This window comes from Macrotis lagotis, chromosome 4, assembly GCF_037893015.1.
Source record: "Macrotis lagotis isolate mMagLag1 chromosome 4, bilby.v1.9.chrom.fasta, whole genome shotgun sequence".
In the NCBI taxonomy this organism is placed as follows: domain Eukaryota; kingdom Metazoa; phylum Chordata; class Mammalia; order Peramelemorphia; family Peramelidae; genus Macrotis; species Macrotis lagotis.
Genome location: NC_133661.1, coordinates 11,304,196 through 11,330,036, shown reverse-complemented (window position 1 = coordinate 11,330,036; position 25,841 = coordinate 11,304,196). Strand labels below are relative to the sequence as shown.

The 25,841-nt window shown below is 43.8% G+C and overlaps 2 protein-coding genes across 3 annotated transcripts in view; one reads left to right on the top strand and one right to left on the bottom strand.

Moving 5' to 3' along the window:
* The first annotated feature begins 1,017 nt into the window (after positions 1-1,017).
* On the top strand, positions 1,018-21,230 carry LIPM (lipase family member M). 2 transcript variants are annotated; one of them, XM_074232237.1, is made up of 9 exons: positions 1,018-1,364; positions 4,260-4,377; positions 5,557-5,755; positions 6,825-6,934; positions 9,867-10,003; positions 10,465-10,611; positions 14,537-14,608; positions 19,199-19,270; positions 20,511-21,230. In XM_074232237.1, exons 1-9 carry the CDS (start codon positions 1,230-1,232, stop codon positions 20,790-20,792), a joined length of 1,272 nt encoding a protein of 423 aa, XP_074088338.1. In that variant the 5' UTR covers positions 1,018-1,229; the 3' UTR covers positions 20,793-21,230. The 2 variants fall into 2 exon arrangements, with proteins under 2 accessions (XP_074088338.1, XP_074088339.1); XM_074232238.1 differs by lacking the exon at positions 1,018-1,364 and adding an exon at positions 1,973-2,060.
* Positions 16,516-25,841, bottom strand: part of ANKRD22 (ankyrin repeat domain 22) — a 34,992-nt gene continuing 25,666 nt past the window's right edge. The window contains exon 6 of the mRNA XM_074232239.1: positions 16,516-25,656. Within this exon, the coding sequence (XP_074088340.1) occupies positions 25,579-25,656 (78 nt within the window). The 3' untranslated portion in view covers positions 16,516-25,578. The remainder of the gene's footprint in view (positions 25,657-25,841) is intronic.

Here is a 25,841-nt window from a genome sequence, read left to right as displayed (position 1 = left end):
TGGCTCATTGAGTCAGCACCTGCTTTACCAAGGCCCACAGAAGAAAGGGGACTTGACCACTGGCTCATGGATGGGAAGCACCAAAGGCAAGATACAAACCCGGCTTCTCCAATCCTAGACCTCCAGCTTTGTCGACGAGTCCCCGAAAGGTTGCAGAAGATGCAGAATGTAAAAAATGGGTCCACAAGCCTTAATTAAACTTTTACTACATGGCTGTGCTAATCATAAGGTCTGCAAAGAAAGGAACAGGAGTGGTGCGCTTCGTCAGCTCAGGGAACAAAGGAACAGATGGGGGACACCGGATCATCACAGCAACATCATCTGAAGGGGGAGTCCTCAACAGCTGGGGTGGGAGCAGGAAAGGTCTGTCTGTACCAGACGAGATTTGAGCTGAGCATGAAGTTCATTTATAAGCAGTGTGGCCTATTGGCCTCATCAGAAAGACCTGGACTCAAATTTTACCTTAAGACATATAATTGTATGACATTGGAACAACTCTGAACTTCAGTTTTCTCATCTGTAAAATGGGGTTCAGAATACCACAGACTTACAGAGCTATTTGAGGCTGAAATGAGAACACTGAAACATAGAATCAGATCTGGAAGGGATGTCTTGGGTCATCAAGTCCAATCCCCTTTTATATAGATGCAGACACTGAGGCCAAGCCCAAGTGATCACGAAGGCCATAGGTTTTGGGACTCCAAGTCCAGGCTCTCCCACCTGATCTGCTTAAGACCCATTGTAAAATCTTAAAGTGTCCTATAAATGATGGTCTTTGGATGACTACTATTGTCTCTGAAGAGGACCAGATTTCCAGAAAGGACAATCAGATAGGAGTGGGGGTGGGGGAGGATAGTGTAAGGAAGCCAACCCTGCCCAGAAGAAGAGGGAAGGGCCAGGCACTGGATTTATGGGTTGGGTACCAAACCACCAGTCCAGGTGACATCAAAGAAGCTCTCCCCGCCCATCAGCTGATGGCTCAGGGACTGCGGGGGAGAACAGAGAGGCAGCCAAACCTGACCTAGAAAAGCCTCTGACTCACTCCTCAGCTTCTCCAGAAGCAAACCATCATCACAGAAAGTTGTCTCCAAGATTTGGGGGTTTGAAGCTTCCTGTGGTCCAACCTCTCTCTCTCTGAGCAGGATTAACTGGGGCTTTAAACAAAAGAAGACTTTTCCTAAAGTCCCAAGTGAAGATTGATGTTGGACTAAGCAGGAGATCTGCAGTAGATGGTGGATGGTGTCACCCCTCCCCCCAAGACCAAGATGTGGCTGCTTATGGCGGTGCTCTGGCTGCTCCAAGGACAAGCAGAGACCAGGCTCATCGGGCCCAAGGCTGTGGACCCTGAGGCATTTATGAACATTGTAAGTTGGGCTGTCTGGGATATTCAGGGCAGAATCATGGATTCCCCAGTCTTTCCATGTATCTCTGTCCTGTTTGAGGCTTGTGAATGAAATGAATATATGCATATGTGCATGGATGTAAGAGAAAGACAGAGATAGAGAGACAGAGAGAGATAGAGACAGATAGAGAAGAGAGACAGAAAGAGACAGAGACAGAGACAGAGATAGATACAGGCAGAGACAGACAGAAAGAGACAGAAATAGAGGCAGAGAGAAAGAGAAAGAGAAACAGAGACAGACAGACAGAGAAGAGAGACAGAGACAGACAGAGAGACAGAGACAGAGAGAGACAGAGAGACAGAGAGAAACACCCACTGTCTTGTGTCTGGTGAGCCTCCTTTGGCCACTGTCCCTGGATGGCGAGGGGTCCTTGCTCACATAAGGCTACCTCCCAAACTAGTAGAAGCACCAGGGCTTTTAAAGGCCTTTTCCTCACCATGTGTCACAGAGTCTTCTGCTCTCCTAGCTGGGCAGGGCTCCTTCTGGTCTCCTCCCCAAGGATGCCCACTATGATGCAAAGAAGAGCTTGTGGTGGTGGGAGAGGGGAGAACTCTCTGCCCCTAACAAAGCTACCCTGCCTGCTGGCTCCCTTCAGCTCTTGATGCAGTCTCTTCTCTCACCTTGTTGCCAACACTATTCTGGCTAGAATCAGAAGAGGTGGGTTTGAATGCGGGTGATGGCTCTTCTCCAAGTCTTGGATCCTCCTCTTTCAGAGGGGGCTGTTAGATGAGGTGATCCCTCTAGCTCCAGGATCCTGGGGTCCAACTCTGCTTTAAGAGCATCCATCATGCCCAGATGCCTGTAAGCTATGCCCAGGGAGATCACCCTTAGTTCCTCTCTAAAGGTCCAATAAGAAGGAGCCTGACTGTGTAGTCGCAGCACTAGAAGTCCTAACTCTATTATTCATGACTCGTAAGACTTAGGGTGAGGCCTCTGGACATTATTGTGAGCTCCAGGAGACGAGGGGGCAAATTGGTCTTGTTTTCCCCTTCATGCCCCCAGCAGACAGCCAAGTGCTTGGCAAATGTTGCTGTTGTTCTGTCTTTTCAGTCATATCTGACTCTCCATGACCCCATTTGGGGTTTCCTTGGCAGAGATACTTCTCCAGTTCATTTTATGGATGAGGAGCCTGAGGCAAACAGAGGAGAAGTCACTTGCCCAGGGTCACACAGCTAATAAGTGACTGAGGCACTCATCAGATGAGTCTTTCTGACTCCAAGCTTTGTGCACTCTGGCATCCCCTAGGTGCTCACTGTGCCATCTAGCTGCCCTTGGCAAATAGTAAATAGCACTTTTTCATTCATTTACACTTTCTTTTAGTTCAAATTAGTTCAAATCCTTCCTTCTCTCAGCCTCAGTTTCCTCTTCTGTAAAATGGAAGCAATAAAAGGAATAGCCTCATAACATTCTTCTGAGTATCAGCCAGTGAGTGTGTGTTCTGAAGACCTCACCATGCTTTCTAAATGGAAATGACTACTATTATCAGGATCTGCGAAATAGAGAGTTGGCCTAAATTATCTCTACCCCCTTTCAAGTTCTAAGTTCTAGGACCCATCTTTTTCCTCCCATTTCGAACTCATTTTATTTTTAAGTTCCCCACAGTCAATTCCAGATAGTTAGACCATCATCTAATGCTCACTCTGAGTCAGAATCTGGGAATATTTACCTTAAAAACTTGTAGGATGCGGTTGCATCAATTTGGGGTGCTCAGATGATCTTGGTTTACGCCTGGTGGCCGAGGGGCTCTGAACAGATGTGACTGCTTAGTGGGCCAGACTAGCAGATGGGCCGATGGAACTGGCCTTTACAAAGCACTTTGCAATCATGATTTGACTTTCACAGTGACCTTAGGTGGTGAGGACTTCTATGATGCCCATTTTACAGTTGAGGAGACTGAGGCTCACAGAGGGTCACAGAGTAGCGAACATCTGGGACCACATTTGAACTGAGGTCTTCCCACCTCCCGAGGCAGAGCTCTAATATCCATCCCACTTCATTCCAATGCTCCCATTCACCTCGATGTGGAGTCATGTCCATGAGACATTCAGGGACCACGGAAAGAAGTCTACTCTTCACCCAGGAGTTTTGTGATGTCAGAGCTTTAAACATTTATAAACATTGTTCATTCATTCAATTCAGCAATCATCTACTAAACTCTTACTGTGCATGTGGTCCTGTACCAGACACACAAGATCTCTCAGGGATTCTAGAAGTCAATTAGAGCTGCTCTTTCATTTCATAGATGAGGAAACTGAGGCCCAGAGAGATTTTAGCTTGTCTACAATCCTACAGAGAGCAATTGGCCAAGTCTACATTCAAGCCCAGGTCCTCTGACCCTAAATTCAATACCCTCTCCACTGGGCTGGGCTTCATCCAGAATGCCCAACCAGACTCACAGTTAGAAATGCTTGTGTGAGGTGAGGCACACATACACACACACACATACATACACATATCATACACATATCATACACATACACATATATACACCTGCATTGGAGCTCATCCGGGATGCCACACACTAGCTCCCTAGGTTAAATGATCATCATGCTAACTAGATGCCAAACTTAGGTTTTCACCACTGACAGAATCTTGGGCCCCTAGGGCAACGCCCAAGTCACTTTGAAAAAAAGTCAATTTAATAGTTAGAAAAGAGTATAGAGATCTAGTTCAAGCCTTCCATTTTACAGAAAGGAACACTGAGGTCCAGGCAAAGGATAGGGCTTAAGGAAGGATGGCATTGCTAGGTCAGGTCTAAGATTGGCCCTGCAGACTTACTCCCTCTGCATTTGAAGGAGTTAGTATATATTCTCTTCCTACCAAGCCTGAACCAAAAGTCCTGCTCTCTTTCCATAGAGTGAGATCATACAGCACCATGGCTACCCCTGGGAGGAGTATGAGGTAGCCACAGAAGATGGCTACATCCTCACAGTCAACAGGATTCCTTGGGGCAAAAACACCCCAGAGGACCCAGGTAAGAGGCACCTCAGTTGGTGGTTATTGGGATGCTCCCAACTTGGAGGAAGCATAGCTGAGTGAAGCAGAGTGTGCTCTGTGAGTCTCAGTCTTGAGGATCCCCAAATAGCTAAGCACTCATGCTAAGGGGTGCCCTGGTGGAGACAGGGCTGGATTTGGAGGCAAGAAAACCTGAGCTTCAGATACTCGTTAGCTGTGTGGGCAAGTCACTTTACCCCTCTCTAGTTTCCCCACTTGTAAAATGGAGATAATAATAGCTTCTACCTCCCAGGATGGTTGTAAGGATCAAATAGAGAATATTTGTAAAGTGCTTGGTATGGCGGCTAACACATAGCAGGTGCTTCATAAAATCTTGTTGCCTTCCTTCCTCTGTTCTGGGCAGACATCCTCCACCAAGTTACCATTATGAGTACATCTGAAAAGTAATTGGGGGGGGGGGGATGGCTAAGTGGCAGCTAGGTGGCGTAGTGGACAGAGCACCAGCCCTGGAGTCAGGAGTCCCTGAGTTCAAATCTGACCTCAGACACTTAATAATTACCTAGCTGTGTGGCCTTGGGCAAACCACTTAACCCCATTGCATTGCAAAAAAAAAAAACTAAAAAAAGTAATTAAGAATTCTTTTGGGGGAACAGGGGACATGATGATTTTTTTATAAAGTATTGTTTTCAAGTAGCCCTTCCCCTTTACATTTTCTAGGAGAGGAGGGTTATAATCTGATAAATCTGAGACTAGAGCTCTCCAAGTCGCCCTTCCTGACTTTCAATCCACCTTTTAATACTCCAGTATCCAGTCATCATGTGTGCATTTAATAAGGACAGATTTAATGGGGGGAAGGGCAAATTTAAGTCTAACACAGTTTAAGGTTGGGGGTTAGGTCAAAATACCCCTGGAACAGATGAGAAAAACCAACTGATTCAACTGGAAATTGTTCTTCTAGTTTGGGAGGTTTTTTGGGGGGAGGTTGTTTGTTTATTCCATGAAGACAACCTTGGTTTATTTACCTGACAGGCTGATAGCCAAGGTAATTTTGATGTCCTGTTGGGGTTCCTGCTGGGCCACCAAAAGGCAAATACTAGAGGTCTTTGTCTTGTGACCAACATCATTCCTCCAACTTCCTTCTTGGCCTCCAATATGGTGGCCCTTTGTGATATCTGAATGGTTTTCTTTTCCATTCTAGGGCCAAGGCCAGTGGTATTACTCCAACATGGTTTGCTTGGTGATGCAAGCAACTGGATCCTGAATCTTCCAAACAATAGCCTGGGCTTCATCCTGGCCGATGCCGGTTATGACGTGTGGATGGGTAACAGTCGAGGGAACACCTGGTCCTGCAAGCACAAGACCCTCTCAGTCGACCAAGATGAGTTCTGGGCTTTCAGGTAGATGGGGATGTTGGGAATAATGGTGGAATGGGCTACTGTGGAAGGAGCCAGCAAGCTCTCTCTCTAAGAAGGTAGGATTGGGTCAGAATCTTGAAGAAAGCCAGGGAAGCCAGGAGATGAAAATGAGACTATTTTAGGCATGGAAGACTCTGTGGCAAGAGCTCTTGACCCAGATGAAATAAGTAATCCTAGTTATAACTTCTACAGCTCAATGAGGCTGTACATCACAGAAACCTATGCTGATATAGGATAGGGGCTCATCACCTGATGTCTGTGAATTTATTAATTTATTTTTGATATTTTGATAATATCCTCAATAGCACTTCTTTCCTCTCCAATTTTATATATTTTATTTTATGCATTTAGAAACAGTACTTAAAGATGGGGTCCATGGGTTTCTCTAGAGTACCAAAGGGATCTGTGATATACACATGTAGAAACCAATGAAATCGCCAATCCAAGCCCTAGCCCTAACCCTAATCATGACAAAAGTCATTCCAAAGATGCTTTCAATGATTCAGCAAAAGATGGATCTACATCTGAATATTCTTTATTTGTAACAAAAACCAGTCATTTCATCTCAGCACCAAAGTCTATAGGATATTATATATATATATATATATTCATAATAACAAGACAGTGACTCATCTTTGGGTCATGTCTCTCTGAACTCCATCAAAAAAAATAATAAAAATGAGTTAATACCAGCATTTGTCTGCTACTTTAAGACAGTGATGTCAAACTTCAATAGAAACAGAAGTCACAGTAAGACGTGCTTCCTACCTCAATGGGGCATGGGGTATGCTCTGTAAAAAGGTATTACTGATGATTCTTGCCTGGGGTGATCTGTGGGATTTTGGTCAGTTCTACAGACCCAGCCAGATGCCCATTGGCTTGGGCCATCCGTTGAGGAGCATGCTTCAGAATCCAAACTATGGGACTCATGGTTACATTGCTCCCTCAGAAATATTCTTGTAAATATGTTGCTTGTGTTTTGTACTTAAAATGTTAAAACTCCCAATGCAGGAATGGTAATGTTTGCACAAAACTTTCTCTCCCCTTGTAGTTATGATGAGATGGCTAGGTTTGACCTTCCAGCAGTGATAAACTTTATTTTGCAGAAAACGGGCCAGGAAAAAATATTCTATGTCGGCTATTCACAAGGAACCACAACGGGTATGTTGAATGGGCAGCAGATTTGTAAGTTAACCACTCCATAGAAACAACAAATCTGAGGTCAAAGTCTTGACTTATCTCTTCTTCTGTCTCATCTCCCCATATCTTCTTTATGCTCCCCAGTCAGGAAGGTCAATGACTCTGTGCAACTCTTCCTCATTTAAATCCAATTCACACACCAGGCAAGACATCACCCAGAAGGGGGTAGCTAGGTGGCACAATGAATAGAGCACCAGCCCTGGGGTCAGGAAGACACGAGTTCAAATTTGACCTCAGTCACTTAATACTTATTTAGCTGTGTGACCTTAGGCAAGTCACTTAACCCCATGCCTTGAAAAAACAAAAACAAAAGTCACAATCCCCAATGATCTCATTGATCCTCTTCAAAACTGAAAGACAAACAATATTTCCTCTACCACAGATCTGAACACACCCTTCCCCTTACTCCCTGTGACCTCGAGGTTAAATTTCAAAATTTTCAAGGAATGACCCTCCTCCATCTGGCACCCACCTCCCTTTCCAGGCTTAGATTCCATTACGATAGTTTTTTCCAGACACTTTCTATTCCAGGCAACATGGTCAGAAGTGGCTCCCATACCTGGACTGTATTCGTTCCTCACGAACCCCTTAGCTTCTTTTGAAGAACAAATAACTCAGATACAATTTTGCATCAGCATAATTAGCTGGTAATCCTTGGAATTGTGTTCTATACTTTAAAAAATTATTTTGAGAAGGGATTCAAAGAATTCAGCAGACCATGATAGGGGACCATGTGCCCCCATAAGTTAAGAATACCTTATCTAGACCAACCTCCTTCCCTCTTGACAGATATGTAAACTGAGGCTCTGTATTTTAACAACTCATTGTTGTTAACAACTCCCTGTGATTTATTAAGTTCAGACTCCTACATCGGTCATCAGAGGCTTTTTGTTCTTAATTTATAATAGTTCTCTTACCAACTCCTTCACTTTACAGAGGACAGTGAACTCAGAAAAGGGAAGTGTCTGACCCAAGGTCATACAAGCATCACAAAAGGAGAATAACTGAGATAAGATTTCCCAATTTCCCATCCTTTTCTTCATGTGCCAATCCTGGCATAGTCTCCTGGACTCCCCAGGGGTGCCCATTCCAGTGTGACAAATTTAATATCTAGGGCCCAGAGGCAAGAAGAGCCCCAGGCCAGGGTACAGGCAAAGGCTCTCCAGCTTAGTCAGACTTCCAGGGCTCATGTTTGTCTGGCAGAGACTTCTGACCCTGAGTCATCTCCAGGTCAGGATGAGGCATTGAAGGCCTAGAAACCCACCCCACAAGAAGTCACAGAGGGAGACTGGTGGAGCAAGGCTAAAAATTAGGCCCAAGAGTTTCATAAATAAACAAAACTTCTTAATAGGAGCTAGAGCCCTGGGGGCCTCAGACACAGCCAAACATGTCCTCCTCTAATTATCCCCTTTTCTCACATCTGGCAGTGAGTCAAGGCTTTACTCTTCTCTAAATAGTTCTGTGCCTCAGTTTCACAGCCAGGATAATGAGGTCACCAGGAGGTTCTCCTCAGATGGGCGCAGGATCCTTGACCAGGGCCTGTCCTTGCAAGGACTGCTGAATATCAAACAGCTAATTCAAAAAGGCAAGGAGATCATTGGGTCATCACTATGGAGCTGGCAATGAATGACCTTAGAGGCCATCCAGTCCTCACCCATTTTACAGAGGAGAAAATTGAGGCCCAAATTGGGGAAGGGGCTTGTCCAGGGCCACACAACTAGCGTCTGAGGCAAGTTTCAAAGCTAGGACTTCCTGAGGCCAAGGACCAGCCATTCTGCCAATGGCCTTCTTGGAGGTGACAACAGGAAGTGAGATCTGCTCCTTTCTGTTGATGTTGTCTGGATCAGGAAGGGACTTTTGGGTTCTGTTTTTGTTTTTTGTTGTTTTCTTTGTCCTGGTTTGTGTAAAATAAGGTGGGAAAAGGATTCTGGCAATGGTATAGGAATGGGGCATATTTCCATCAAGATCCTAAGCCCCGGGGCAGCTAAATGGCACAGTGGATAGAGCACGGGTCCTGGAGTCAGGAGAACCTGAATTCAAATCCAGCCTCAGACACTTAATAATGACCTAGCTGTGTGAACTTGGGCAAGTCACTTAACCCTATTGCCTTGCTAAAACCTATAAAAAAGATCCTAAACCCGCCACTCCTTTTCACTAAAGGGAATTTGGCATGCTAACAATTGGTAGGTGGCATTAGACAGTTGATAGAGAGCTGGCCTTAGCTGGGAAGACCTGAGTTCAGGTTTCACTTCTGCCACATCTTGATTGCATGACCTCGGGAAAGAGATCACTTCCAATAGCTCCAGGTCTTAGGCATACAGTAGGTGCATAATAAATGCTTCTTGCCTGCATGACTGGGAAACTCATTAATGAGAGTAATGAAGAAAGAGCCTCTACTTGGTAGGGAGCTCCCATAATGGCAAAATCATGGTAAACATATGAAAGAAACTTTAAAAAAAAACCTGAGAAACACATTCTTTAACCCTTTTTTACAGATGAGGAAACTGAGCCTCAGGAGGATATATAGCTGACATCAGAGATGAAATGAGAACTCGGGTCTTCTGAACCCCAAGTCCCATATTCTACTCACTGCCTCTCAATATTTAATATGAGATTGGTGGAAACCTTCATTGTAATCTGCATCCAATTCCAACCCAAAATCCTTTGTGAAATCCACTCTTTTGCACCAGACTAGTTATCGAGACTCAAAAAGGAAGGATGTGGTGATGCATCATTTCTGGGTCCTAACCATGAGGTCATAGAGTGAATATCCCCAACGCAGACAGGCTGACTTCTTAGATGCTCTTTTCTGAAGCTTAAGGGGAGCAGGGAGGCAAAGAGGAGGGGGACAGGTCCCATGGCCCTTCCTCACCCATTTCTTCTGCCCTCACAGCCTTCATAGCATTTTCCATAATGCCTGAGTTGGCCCAGAGAATCAAAATGTATTTTGCTTTGGCTCCGATCGCCTCAGTTAAACACGCAAAAAGTCCTGGGACCAAATTCTTGCTGCTGCCAGAGATAATGATCAAAGTAAGTGATTTCTCATTCCTCCTGTGGCCAATTAGGAAGGAATTCAGTCAGAGGTGGAGAGCATCTGTTCAGTCAGACAAGATTCTTCAAGTCCCATCCCTAACCTAACCCTAATTCTGTAGGCAGTTCTTGCCAGGCAGGTGTCAAACTGATATCCCTAAAGCAAAGGTCTAACAGGGTTACTCCCATCCTCAAGAACCATCCGTGGCTCCTTGGGGTCCCTAGGATAAAACTGAAAAATCCTCAGTCTTCCACAATCTCTCTTTACAAGCTTATACTATAATTTTTCTCTTCATAAACCCTGCATTCCCCTCAAACTGGGCTACCAGTCATTCTCCATGAAGGACATCCCTTCTCTCCTCATGTCCCAAATAGAATGGCATCCCTCTTGGTCTCCCCAGCTTAGAAAACAGTAGGTGCTTAATTAAATGTTGACTGATTGATCCATTGACTTGTCCTAGAGTGTGTTTGGCAGGAAGGAATTTCTTCACCAGCACAAGTTTCTCCGGCAGTTTTTCATCCATTTCTGTGGTCAGACCATTCTGGACCAGCTCTGCAGTAACTTGATCCTGCTCCTGGGAGGATTCAACACCAACAATCTGAACATGGTAGGATGCTGGGCTGGGCTGCAGAGGGCGGAGGGGCACCCCGAGGCTGGGGAGAGAAGTCACCAAATGTAGGGGATGAGGTTTCCACTCTGGGTCCCATCCTCACAGTTAGGACCCAGAAACAATGAGCAAGCCTGAAACCCAAGATGCATCATTGTAATGATGCATCTCTGTTGATGCACCACAGGAGACAGTCCATCATTCATTCAACCAACAGGGAAAAGCCGCTTCCCCAGCAATGGGGAATGGGGTGTAGGGAAGGGGAGGAGAAGAGGGAGATAGAAATAGAATGAATTTTGTTTTTGAATGAAATATCTGAAATTCCTTAGCTCAGAGTCCAGCATAGAGTTGGTGGTTAATAAATAAATGATTATTCCCCCTAAACACACATACACACACACACACACACACACACACACACACACACACACACACACATACACACACACTATAGCTTAGAATCAGGAATTCTTCAATTGTGTCTAACTCTTCATGATTCCATTTGGGGTTTTCTTGGCAGAGACTGAAGTGGTTTGACCTTTCCTTCTCCAGTTCATTTTTAAATGAGGAACTAAGGCAAACAGAAGTTACAGGACTTGCCCAGGGTCACGTGGCTAGTCACTGTGTTAGAGACTGTATTAGAACTCAGATCTTCAATCAGCTAGGTGGCCCAGTGGATAGAGCACCAGCCCTAGAGTCAGGAGGACCTGAGTTCAAATCCAACCTCAGACACTTAATAATGACCCAGCTGTGTGGCCTTGGGCAAGTCACTTAACCCCATTGCCTTGCAAAAAAAAAAAAGAACTCAGATCTTTCTACTCCAAGTTCCAAGTTCTACCCACTGTGTCTCCCGGTGGCCCTTAATCAGGAAAACATGGGTTCAAATCACAATTTTGACATTAGCTTGTGATCTGCTTCTCCTTCTGTTGGAAGGAGCAGGCACACTTCCTGAGACCACCGAATTTAAGACATGTTCAAAGTGTCTTCTGCCATCAGAGCTCATGAAAGACTTGATTCTTCCTCTAACCCCTTCTGACTAGGCCTCAGTTTTCTCATATGAAGGCGGGGCAATACTAAATGATACTATGAACTATTGAATACTATAATAGTATAATACTATTAAATATTGACCCTATATTGTACATGGCCGGGTGGTCCTATTCTCAGGGACATATAGTACTTAGATATAAAGCTTGGCTCACTCCCTGTAGTGAAACAGCAGAGCAAAAGAGGTGGAGACCCAGGAGGCTAGGGTGACCCCAGTCATACCAAATGACATTGAACAAGATTCTGGTCTTTGTTGGGACTCATCCTTGTTACCAGATCACCAAAGTGTTCTTGTTTCCCATAGCCAACATGCTGGGGATTTGCCAGCAATTCTTCCCAGAGTTCTTACTTCCCTTGGGATCTGGAGGGAGTGTGGAAGGTGTTTCTCCCATCTGGTACCTGCACCAGTAGAGGGTGATTTTTATCCCAACTGGGGTAGATGAAGGGTGCTCACAACCTTTTCTGGGGTACTTTTCCATTGGGCTAAAACAGTGGATCAGTATAGATAGGAAATGGGAGGTGGAGAGAAAGGAGGAAAAGGCTATTTTATCTTTATTGACAGTGTGACCCTGGACAAGTCACTTAACTTCTCAGCACTCTGGACAACTAAGATTTTAGATTGAAGAAGTGGTTCTGGTTTGCATGGGGAAAGGAGTTTCCTAATCTTGAAGTTCTCTCTACCAAAGAAATTGCAAATCTGGTCTCTAAGCTAATCTCATTTAAGGATTAAAAACACTTTTCAAATATTATCTTATTTGTTCTTCTACCCCTCCTACCCCAAATCCCCTGAGGAATGTACTGCAGATAGTATTCTGCCCATTTGATAGATGAGAAAGTTGAGTTTTAGAGAGGGAGATACCTTGCTCAGGGTCATCCAGTCATTAAATATTGGGGGTTGAATTTGATCTGAGGTCTTCTCAGATTCCAAAGTTATGGCCTTTTCTACCACATAGGCATAGCTAGGTTGGGAGCACAGTGCTCCAAGTACTGGACCTGGAGTTGGGAAGACTTGAGTTCAAATCTTACCTCTGACAATTGCTAGCTCTGTGACCTTGAGCAATCAATTCAATGTTCTTGACAAGTGAACAACTGGAGAAAGAGAATGGCTCTTCCATGTGGACACTGCCTAGGTATTCTCCTGACCGTGGCAAACTCAACCCATGATCCCACAAGCCACACGTGTCCCCAGTTTATACTTCACCCAATACCCATAATCCAAGGCTATCAAACGATGGTACCTCTATGAGTGCATTGATCCAGGAATGTGGTACAAACCCAGTGTGTGCTTATGACCACTTGTGGGAAGAAGAATGATAAGTGACACTTTGCTCTACTGAGTCAGATGACTTTTTTGATATCAACAACAAGAGGCACAGATTCTTCTATGTTCCTAAAGAGCATTGCCAGACTAGCCGGCAAGCCTATTGAAGGATGTTATTTTGTGCTTGGTTGACCACTAGGTGGCAGATACTTTGGTCATGGCAGTCCACGAAATAATTAACTAGTCTGTACATGCTACACACACACACACACAACAAGTCAAGTTGGTTTCATTGATCTTAGTGTGCCCTTCACTAATGCAGATCACAACCCTTCTCTGCTTAATTCATAGTCTCCAAGATTTGCCACATTTCTGAAATGCTATCAGAACATACATTCCCCAGGGCCATGATGCTCATGATGCTCATCTCTGAATTTCAGTTGACTGCCCTTTAGACAGCAGTCCATCCCCAGGTCCATCCTGAACCCTTGGAGGTTTCAGAGGACCAGCAAGAACTTTTTTCCAAGTAGGGCAACCTGCAAGAATCCAGGGTCAACTCCCCAGGACATGAGGTTCAGAGGAGGACTATGCATATGAGCAAATAGTTAATTTTGATCAAATCAATCAAGAAACATTCATTAAATGGTTGCTGTATGCCATTCCATGTTCTAAGCACTAATGATATAAAAAAGTTAAGTAATCCTTATGTGCAAAGAATTTATATTCTATCAGAGTTATAACATGTATACTGAGATGTATCTTAAAAAGTGGCCATTTCAGGTCTCCATGGTCCATTTCAATAGCTTCCAAAGCTGTATCTGGTATTTCTGTGGAAAATGACTCTTGTGAATCAAAATATCCATGTCTACTAATCTTTAATGGTTAGAATAAACTTCAAAAGGTACGAAGTTTAAGTCTCATATTTTACAAATCAAGAAACTGAGGTGCAGGGAAGATAAGAGACCAATCCAAAGTCATACATGTAATAGAGACCCTATTTTGGGCTGAATCTGAATTCTTTTATGTCTGTTACACAAAATTGTAATCAAGGATCCAGAGATGATCAAAGGAAGCAAGAATAAAACATTAGAACACAAATTTTTCATCATCAAAAGTCAGAGAAAGTCAAACAAAAACTGTGAAATCATTTTAAAAAAAGTCTTAAAATATCTTAGACTCCAAAACAGGTTTTTAGCCTGAGGTCCAGAATTGTGTTTTTCAAAATTATTTTGACAACTTATTTCCTACATAGCCCTTTGCATTTTATTCTATGCTTTAAAATCATTATTCTGAGAAGAGATCCTGAGGTGCCAGTACCTGAGAGTTCAAGAGGTCCAGGATTTAGCAAAGAAAGTTTTGGAAACCTTTTGCTTCAGGGAGTCCCACTGACTAATGAGCTTCCTCATTCTCCTTTTTGTTTCTCCCTACTTTGATCTGATGCTTCCATTCCTTACCTGGGAAAGTCTTTCCACACATGAAGCTACTCCTAAGGAGAAAAGAATAGCCCCAAGAGAGTCATGTGGCAGGGCCCTCAGCAGAGAGGATCCATCCCAGCTTATTGTGCTTGTGCCCAAGTAGTCATTTGATGATCTAGGCTTCCTTCCTGCTTCCTTTCAGAGCCGAGCCAATGTCTATGTTGCCCATACCCCAGCTGGAACATCTGTACAGAACATACTGCATTGGAGTCAGGTAAGTCTGCCAATGTCTTCTTCATTGCTACAAGTCTTTGCACAGGGTCTGGTGAGTGTTTAGGGGATTGAATTAAATGATGTCCTTTTTAGATGTAGATAGATGTGTAGATAGGTAAGTATGTACATGAACATCCAAAGGAGATTGAGGATACAATAACATGGGGTCCATCATAGTGACTGGTACATAATAGGTTCTTTTTTAAAAATTTTATTTATTTAAGGCAATGGGGTTAAGTGACTTGCCTAAGGTCACACAGCTAGGCCATTATTAAGTATCTGAGATAGGCTTTGAACTCAGGTCTTCCTAACTCCAGGGCTGGTGCTCTGTCCACTGCACCACCTAGCTGCCCCCCCAAAATAGGTTCTTAAAAATATTTGTTGACTTGATTAATCTGTAAGGGACCTTTGTCTACATTAGGAGAAGCCTTGCCTTCAGGAGAAGGGAGGGTTCAGTCCACTAGACACTGCCCTGCACAGATCCCATCCGAGCTGCTGTGACCATATCCGGGTGCCATAGTTTTAGAATAGTCTTAAGTCAGAGTATCCAAATGGCAATAGCCAGTTTGTTGAAGACCTCAAAATCATATTGTATGACTCACGGTAGACATTTAATAATATTGTTGATTGGTTAACCAGCTGATCGACCAGTGGATAGATTGGGGTTTTTAGCCCAGAAAAGAAAAGACTTAAGGGAGACATGAGCCCTGTCTATTTGAAGGGCAGGCACACGGAGAGTCATAATGGTTCAGAGGGATTTAAGAGAAGCAATGACGGGAAAGTTTAGAGCAGTCCAACCCCTAGTAGAATAGACTGTCTGGAAAGTAGTGGGCCCCCGAGAGGAGTTCTTCATGTAGAGGTTGGATCACCAGTCAGCTGAGTTTCACTAGTAAGAGAAAGGATTCTTTTCATGGATGGGTTGACCCATATGGGCATTGAAGTCCCTTCTTCCTATGCTCCTGTGATGCTATGAGATGAAAACAGACATTAATGGATATGATCCTCAGGCCTTGGCATATAGTTGGAATGTTCTCAGAGGGAATCTCCTTGAATATATCCATGTGAACTCAATAAAGGGGCCTTGATAGCCCTCATTCATTAACTAAATCCTACCTTGTTCCCTAGACAGTGTGAGAGGCTTTATGGGGCAGCAAATGTGTATTTCCAAGTCCCATACACTCTTTAAAAAATACACAAAAGCTTTATATGTGAGTTCATTTTTTAAATTGTGTTCCTTTTTTGGATTAAACTTCTCTTAAATCCCTCTGAACCATTCTGACTCTTTCTCCATGTGCCTGCCCTTCAAATAGACAGAGATCATGTCTCCCTTAAGTCTTTTCTTTTCTGGGCTAAAAACCCCAGGCTATCCACTGGTTGATCACTTGGTTCACCAATCAACAACATTGTTAAATGTCTACTGTGAGTCATACAACACGAATTTGAGGCCTTTTAACCACTGGCTGTTGCCATTTGGTGGGATACCCTGGCTTAAGACTATCTTAAAACTATGGTACCCAGAAATGGTCACAGTCACTCAGATGGGATCTGTGCAAGGCAGTCCCTCCTTCTCAAGGCCAGACTTCACTTAGTTACCCTGGGTGATTTCAGCCAATTCGGGTTAAGATCTCATGGACCAATGAGGTTTTCCATCAACCACCTCCCCACAAGCTCCTTTCTAGAATCAGTGAAGCCCATTAGACCTACTGACATCACTGAATCCCCATCAATTTTTAAAAGTAAAAATACATTTAACAGCAATAAATTATTAAAGAAACTTTCAAATCCCTTTCAATCATTTTCAAAAAAATTGAAATTCCTTCAGATTGTCCCTGCATTTCCAGCCTGGAGCAGGATAGACACAAAGGGCTTGGGGACCAAGAGCAACCCAGGGAGCCCATACTTGGCCTGCTCCAGGATGGTGCTGCTCATTACCACTCTTACCCCAGTTGTATTGCCAACTCACTACCTTCTGAAGCAGAGTAGGCTTTCTAAAGAAACAACCACCCCAAAATTGTAAAACTCAAATAAAATCTTTAATAAAAATGAAAGAAAGAACCACCCAAGTTACCTCTCCCACAGAGGTATGAGGAGGCTCCTGGGAGTAGTGAACCTCTGTCCTTGTTGCCATATCTCTATAGTTTCTTCTAATGCTTGATGGGGAGTTCCAAAGCTTGCAAAGGCCTGTGTGTAGGGTTTGTTTTGTTTATTTGACCTGAGCCTCCATTTGAAGAAGCAATGTAGCCCTGGGGTTAGAGGGCCAACCTTCAGCAGGAATGCCTGGGTTCACATCCCACCTCTACCACACACTGGCCGAGTGACCCTGGACCAGTCATTCAATGTCTCTGTGGTCCCAGGCAGCCCCATAAGTTGCAGAGAATGTGGTGGCTTGAATGTATAAAGGAAGTGTCTTCCCATTTCGCTAAACCAATGACATCCAAAGTTCAGACCCCTGCTTCAGCTTTATCACTGTCTGGAGACATAGACACTGTGGATGTAAGAACCTGAGGATCAAAGGTTCCATTCAAGTCTCCAAATGATTCCTTAACTGTAGCACCTCGAGAATCAAATACAAATGCCTGTGTTTGGGTACATAAAGCCCTTTACATGCTCAGTCCTTGCTACCTTTCCAGACTTCCTACATGTTCCTCACTCTGACCCAGTCTAGGCTTCAGAGTCACTGACTTGCTTGTAGTTCTTCATGACTGACATCTCATCTCCAGTGTATGTGTCTTTGCCCAGGCTGTCCCTCTCTCCTGGAATGCTGTCCCTTCTCACCTCTGCTTATTAGAATTCTCTGTGTTTCTTTAAAATTTAGCTTAACCAGGACAGCTAGTGACATCTAAAACCATTTTATTGATTTTGAATTTGCTTTGTCTATTTTTGTATCTCTTCAGATGTTTATTGCTATTTCCTCTATAGAAATATAAACTCCTTGAGGGCAGGGTGTTTCAGCCTCTGCCACTTGGTTGGAAGAGTAATAGAATCCTTATCTCTTAACATTTAGCAAAGTTAAGGAGTCAGAGAATCAGGGCAACTTAGAGGCACAATGAATAGATCACTGGTCCTAGAGTCAGGAGGAACTGAGTTTGGCTCTAATTTTAGATATTTACTAGCTGTATGACCCTAGACAAGTCACTTAACCCCATCTCCCCCCCAATGATCTTTCTAAATATAAAAAAATCAGAGCATCGCAGAATCTCAGAGCTGGAGGGCCCTTCTGAGAGCATTTAGTCCACCTGTAGATGAACAAGAATCCCTCCTATAATATCCCTGACAAGTCGTTCTGTTGCTTGGAGACCTCTAGTGACAGGAAGTCACTAACTTCCAGGACTGACCAGGTTCCCTGGGGACAACTCTCAGCGCTGAGCAGTCTTGCCTGAAATCAACCCAAATTTGCATTTATTTTCACATCTTTTACTTCGGACCTTAGGGGGTGTGGGGTACACAAAAGTCAAATTCATTTTCTCCAAGACTTGAAGAGAATGCCCCATATCGCCCCCGTCCCTGCCACCATTTCTCTTGCCTACATTCTACAACCCCAGATCCTTCAGTCAATCCTCAGGTGGTATGAGCTCATGGCTCTTCACCATCTAAATTGTTCTTTTCTAGAAACCTCCCAGAAAAGGAATATCCTTCCTGAGTAAATGTAACCATCCAGATGTGGATACAGTGCATTGGGCTCTAGCACCATTCTGGGACTGATGCTAGGATTCTCCATTAGGCTTTAGGTTTTTTAACTGTGATATCACACATCATTGACATTTTTGAGCTTCTGGTCCACTGAATACCTCCTTATGTATCATGCTTCTCCCATCTTGCCCTTGTGAAGTCAGTTTTTTGGAAACAAAGAAGATTTTACATTTTCCTTCAATAGATTTCACCTAATTAAGTTTATCCTAGTGCTCTAGTCTTCAAATTCTTTTTGAATCTTTATTGTTTTAGCTACTTTTCCCGGCTTAAGATTGTCTGCTAATTTGCTAAGGATGCCTCATTATGCTTTTGTCTATAGGCATAGTATGGGCTTTTTAACGAAGACGAGTTAAAAAGACTAGTGTAGGGGCGGCTAGGTGGTGCAGTGGATAGAGTACCGGCCTTGGAGTTAGGAGAACCTGAGTTCAAATCCAGCCTCAGACACTTAATAATGACCTAGCTGTGTAGCCTTGGGCAAGTCACTTAACCCCATTGCCTTACAAAAAAAAAACCTAAAAAAAGACTAGTGTAGAGTCGATGACAGATCCTGAAGGCACTCTACTGGAGACCTCTGTACAAGCTGACAGCAAACTATCAAGTGAAGCCACATTTAAGCCTTTTCTATGGACCAACCACTGTACTCAATGCATCAACTTTTGAAGCAACTATTCACTGACTATTTAATCTGCTCAGTGTCAGGTGATGAAAGAGGCAGTGGCTGAATAACTCCTGTTCACAGGAGTTCACAGAACTTGTAACTGAGAAGCAATTAGACCTTGGTTTCCTGATTTTGTCTACTCTCTGTCCATGACTCGCTTACAGGAAGCACATTAGTATACCATTTCCAGTCCCCAAGCATTTTGTGCTAATGTTACTTTCTTCATCTTCTTCTTCCTCTAAGACAGTGTATTCTGGAGCGCTCCAAGCATATGACTGGGGAAGTGAAACCAAAAATCTGGAGAAATGCAATCAGGTAGGGAAAAATGCTTTCTCCTCAAAAAATGTCCTATCTTGGAAGAGTTTATACAATTGCAACATCTCAGAGAAAGGGGTGGACTACCTGGAGTCCAAAGGAATAGGGATGCTTTGGGCATGAAACCAGTATAGACAGATCCACTCACCTGGGCTAAGTGGTCCCTGTACCTCATCACCAAGACAGACAGAAAATAGAAGGACCCAAGGTCAAACTCATTGAATGCCCAAACTGGAGGGGATCAATGACTTGCCCAAGGTCACCCTCATAGCATTAGACAAGTCAAGACTGAAATTCAAGTCCCAGTTCTAGGTTCAGTGCTCTGGACACTCTAGAACATTGCCTTCTTTGAAGCAATCCCTTCTATTCATTTTGTTTTGTTTGGGAAAGGCAGGAGACTCCTCCTATCACAAATAAAATAAGAAATTCTAGGATCTTCCTAAATGAATTACCATTAACTGATTTGTTAGTCAGTCAAGTAGCCTTTATTAAACCCCTTCCATGTATTAGGCACTGTGAAATACAAAGAAAGACAAAAAGAAAAACAGTCCTTGCTCCCTAGGGGTTGATATTCTAAATGGAGTCATAATGATTTCTAGAAAAAGCTGAAGAAGCAGAAGAATGGGAGGAGGAAAAGCATATATCTCATGAGTTAAAAAAAAACATTTTTAAAGGAAGAATGATTCCTAGTTTTACAAAGTAAATGGACTTGAAATTTTATTTTTCCTGTAATTTTTTTGTTGTATTGGGGAGATAATTGATGGTAATTTAAAAAGAAGTACATGATAGGAGTGAGGAGAATAAAACATGGGGCAAATAGAGAATTAGGCAGGAGCTTTGGTGTAAAGGATGTTATCAGAAAAACATTTGGTTTGAGAAACTACAGACTGGTCATGCAGACTGGTCATATGGTGAGAGTTTAGGAGAACTGATGGGCAGTGTCTGTGTTCTGATAGGTTCCCCTTGTTGAAAAGGTAATGTAGAGACCACTGCTAGCACCTTGGACAGGGTCCCTGGGGAAGCTTGATGGTAGGAAATGGACAGGATTGTGGATAGTACTGGTAGATGTGAACAGGTTGTGGCCTGCATTATTGGAGGGAAATGTCTACATAATCTTGGAAAATTGGATAATATGCAATTTTAAAAATTTTATTATGCTCTGTTACTATTCTTTATATTATTTTTTTTATTTTGATAGTTTGTGAATGCAATTTAAGAAAGTATTCTTTTTCTCCCCTAGCCAACTCCCGTGAGGTACCAGATTAAAGACATGACTGTCCCGATAGCTATGTGGTCAGGAGGTCAGGACTGGCTTTCTGACCCTGATGATGTTAGCATCTTGGTCACTCAAGTGACCAACCTTGTCTACCATAAAAACATCCCAGAATGGGCCCACACAGACTTCATCTGGGGCCTGGATGCCCCACAGCAGTTGTACCAGGAGATTGTTGAGATGATGAAACAGAAGGAAATGAGCCTCTCCCTGGAAAACTCTGGGAGGTCCTCGATGGAGATGCTCTGATGAGGAGATACGCCATGTCTATGGGGACCTATGGTTAAGATTGGGGGGGGGGGGCGCTGTAAGAAGAGAGGGGAAAGAAGACTGAGCCTAAATCTACTTTCCTTGATGATTTTCTCAAATTGACACTAGAACTGATTTGAGTATGTCTTTTGCATTAATAAAATTACTTTTCAACTTGGGAGGAGCTATGGGAAGCCTTAACTGTGTGATTTGCCCAAGATCATCCAGGCACTAAGAGGCAGAGCCTTCATCCAAACCTAGCTCCCTTGACTCCAAAGTCTCTGTTCTCTTGCATTGCACTGAGGCCTAAGATCCCAAGGAAGGTTGTTAGTAAAAAAAATAACCAAGGGAGCTCATCTGGGAGCAGAACTTCTGGAAATGGAATGGATTTTAATGATAATTATTCTTTAAAAAAATAAAGTCAATTTTTGACTTGCACCAAGGTTGTCTGTCCCTGAAAGTAGGTATATTTAACAAATATTTATTTATCTCACCTATAGAGAGCTAATGTAGTACAGGACACAGGGTGTTGGACACCTCAAGTTGACTGGGGTCTTTCTGGAAATTGGGCAGCTCCCTAGGACGGTCTCCTAAAATTACACTGAATGCAATCTGTGCTGGAAGATGTTAACCTCAGCTAACCCATGTGAGCAAAGCAAAGAACAGAAGGTTGTATCCAAACCTTTCCCCCTCCATTCCCATCAAGAGATTTCAATTTGTGTGTGTGTGTGTGTGTGTGTGTGTGTGTGTGTGTGGTGAGGAAGGTGGCAGAAGAGGCAGGTATGGTTGGACATTTCCAGGTTAAATAGATTAATTCTGCATCTGGAACTATCTGAAGGGTTGGAATTATAAAGATAACACATGGAAGATAAGAAAGCTTATTTTCTTCTGAGATTTTGTTGAGAGGTGAGAGAACGGTACGTTGGTAGAGTCCCTGTTCTGGGGTCAGAGGGCCTGCATTCAAATGCCATCCCCCCTACTTGCCCATGGGCACAGAGAGTCTGTTAGGAGTTGGACATACAAAGAAAGACTAATAATAATAATTGCTATTGTTGTTGCTATCCCTGCCCGTCAGTGTTTGTTAGCAGCAGGGACAAGGAGCCGCTCAGACAACATCTTAGGGGATACTTGAGGAGAGAAGACTTCAGACTTGTGACGCTCAGGAAAGGACACAGGGAGGAAGTGACCCCTAGGTGGACACCTGAGGAAAGAGAAGGATTTTGCTAGGGAAGGATAAGTAGGGAGAAGGAACCAGGAATTCAGCGTGGCCGGACTGACGTTCAGAAGTCAGAGACAATGAAACACAATCAGGAAAGTTCCAGTCCAATGTGACTAACATTTAGAATACAAAAAGAAGGGAATATAAATTCAGTCTAATGGAGGATGTGAAAGCATTGATGGAGTGCCACACCCTTGCTGGAGTGCCTCAAATGCTCTGCTAAAACCTTTATATTTATCCCAGGACAAATAGAAGTCACTACATGATCAAGAGTAGAAGATAAAGGAGTCCAGCCCATTGCCTCAGGTTGTCACACTATCCCTTCCACCCAAGCCAGACTTCTCACTATGGCCGACCTGGCCATCCAATGCCCCCTTTGGCACAGGCTCTCTTTCCCCACCTCACGTGAAGACCCTGCCTAAAACTTGTGCCTTCCTCACCTCCACTGCCTAGAATCTCTGGTTCCCTTGGCTGCTTCCCAAGCATTTCCCACAGGAAACTTTCCCTCTTTCCCCAATAATCAATAGTCTTTCTTTCCCTCCTCCCTGAATTGTCAGATAGATGCTTATTTGTTTGTCATATCTACCTGTCCTTTTAGCCTCAGTGACCAATTAAGAGCCTTGGATGCTGTAGGTACTTAGATTGGAGTCAGGGAGAGCCGTGAGGAACATGTTACAAGGGTGTGGGAGAGAGATGATGGGGGCTGGCCCAAGGAGGACAGGATGGACGTGCATGGTATGAGAGAGGCAGAATGGGTAGGACTGGGCAACCACCTGAATGGTGGTGGTGTGAGGGCAGGATGCCATCATTAAAGGGGTTCAAGAGGCTTCCAGAGGAGCCCCAAGCTGATGGCTCATGATCCAGTTGTGCTATCAAAAAGAAGAAGCCAATGGCTTCTTATTAACTTGGAACTCAATGGTGGAGTGAGTCTGTAATGGATTCTGAAGCCATGCAGCCTTCGGAGCCAGTCACTTGCTTCACATATCTCAATTTATTTCATTAAAAAATGCTGTTCAGCATTCACACTCAGAGCTTCCAAGACAACAAAGAAATAAATTAAATGAGCAGTGGGAATCCATGGTCCCCACATCACTAGGGGGCCAATGCACCTCCAGAGTCCACTCCAGTTGCCATGGTGACATCATCATCTATCCAGGAACCAGTGGTTAAAGCTGGGAGAGGCCGTCTTGTCCTAACCCCTCATTTTAAAAAAGGAAACTGAGGCACAAAAAAGGAAGTGACTTGGCTAAGGTCTCCCAGTTTACAGGTGATTGAGCTAAAATTCAAAACCAGGGCTTCTGGTCCCAAACCAAGTGCTTTTTCCTTTCATCTCCATCACCAGAAATAGGAGCTGGTATTTATAAAGAAAGTTTTAAGGTTTGCAAAGGGCTTTACAACTGTTCATTCTTCAAATCCTCCCAACAGCCATGAGAGGAAACTAAGGTTAATAGAGATTAAATGACTTGCCCAGTGAAATGTAGCTGGTAGAAATCTGAGGCTAGATTTGAACTCATGTCTTCCTGACTCTGGGTCCAACATTATTTCACCTCACTGCCTCCACTAATCAATACCAATGCAAGGATAGAACACTGATAGAACCAGGGGACATGCTGAAGACAATGCTGGTCTCAGGGTCACAGGAGCATAAATTTCTACCTATATGGGATCCCAGTTATCCACCTACCCTATTTTATAAGTTGAGGAAACTAAGTCCCAAAGTAAAGGAAATTGCCCAAAGTCACAAAGTTTTTAGTAAAGGCCAGGACTCTACTCTAGGTCTGCTGTCTCCATATGTGGCACTTCTATACCCAAATTCCATTGTCTGGGAAGAGATGTGGGATCGTCTCCTGACCCAGACAATTCTAGCCATGTATCCTTGGACACAGTTTACTCCTCCTCAATCCTTACAGCAGTTTTCCTGACCCTCCCAGAAGGTACTTTGCAAACCTTTCATTGAGATCATTAATAGGCCCCTTTCCCTTCCACTGGCAAATGAGCTCAGAATCTATCTGGAGCATCAGCCAACAGTGAGGACCAAAAGCGTGGTGGGTAATGGGAATCTTGCTTCTCGGGGATCCCACCTGGCTTAGTTTATCTATTGACCTGATGTGTATTTGTTGGTTCTTGGATTTTTAGGAGATCATCCATGATTCTTTTGGGCTAGGTTGGGGCTGGGGTCAGAGCTGAAACTATAACTGAGCACTTGGAGCAAGCGCCAGGAAAGTGGCAGGATCAGTGGCCTAGCTGTGTGACATTGGGCAAAGCCGCTTTACCCCATTGCCCAGCAAAAAAAAAAGAATCTCCTAAATGGGGGCATCTAGGTGGTGTAGTGGATAGAGCATTGGCCCTGGGGTCATGAGGACCTGAGTTCAAATGTAGCCTCAGACACAATAATTATCTGGCTGTATGACCTTGGGAAAGTCACTTAACCCCACTGCCTAGCGAAAACCAAAAAAAAAATTTTTAAAAGAATCTCTTAAATGGAAAAAAAGGCAAAGGAGCTCACCCTCTGATGTAAGGCAAGGAACCATAGACCCTAAGACACCAGCATCACACTAGTGCGGGAGAAGTTGTGGGGGGGCAACAGAGAGGCCAATAAATGGGCTAAGTGCTGGCCGTGGAAGTAACGTCTTATTTTGAGCTAACTTTTCTTGCTAGATGGGCATCTAGCTCTGGTGTTTCTTTGTGCTGGGGAATTAAAAGTGCGTACACAACCATCCTAATTCAGTGCCTTTTGAAGTAAATACTGCTAAGACAAAGGTCCAGATGCCCCATCCTAGTTACAGTTCTAGCTGGTCCCCTTCAGTGGCGGTGGGGGGAAGAAAGGGATCACTTTTATTCTAGCTGTTCTTACGCTTCTCCTAACTTGGTTGGGTCCAAAAAACACAGAGAAGCTACTTCCAAGCCTGGAGGCTGTCAAATAGTCTTAAGACCTCTCTTGTATGGCCTTTTTGAAAGATCTTAGGAAGCCATGAATTTGTAAACTCTAGAGGAATACTTTCAAGGACCCCAACTGCCCCTTCCCCAGATGGTTTCTTCCAAAGACCCTCGTTCTCCTGGTAACGTTCTATGACCCTGAGTCACAATTCACAAGAGCTCTGGTGAATTCAATATTCGGATGATCCAGGAGGCAGTCGTAGGTAGGAATGATGATAGTTCATTGCCAAAAAAGGCATCTCTTCAGGAGTGGCTCAAAGAGCACGGTTGAGGACTTGTTATGGCTGACTGGATGCAGAGGCAGGGAAAACAGAGGCCAGCCTCCTTCAATCTGTTCATTTTGGAAAACCAATGAGAAAAATCTGAGAAATAAACGTCATCAGGTAAAATGAAGCCTTGGACAAGCTTGACATTAGTCTTGGAAGGAGAATAGTCACAGTGAAATCTTCAGGTCGAAACACTGGTATAAATACCAAACACATTCTGTTCTTCATCCCTTTTTGCTGATGGAGAGACTGAGACACATACTTTGAGAACCTGGTCTGGCATCAGATGGTGAAACCAGAGACAAACTCAGGGATCCAGTCAGGGTCCTTGACCTTGGTTCAGGGCTCTATGAAGTCAGCAGGGTTAGGATGGTTTCCTTAACATGGCTTCAATCTGAGAAAATTTTAATCTCTGCACAATGTCCAAAGCACTCTCGCCATGCTAGGAAGGGTAGAAAGGCAAACATTACTGCTTCCTCAATGACTCACACAAACTTATCAGCAAAGCTGCAGTAAGTCCAAGCAACAGTCATGGACCAAATGCCTATTGTTTGTGGTCATGTCCAGGGAAGACAGAGGGGGTACTGCCCCAAATCCAATCCCCGCCCTACAGCAGCTTACATCTTA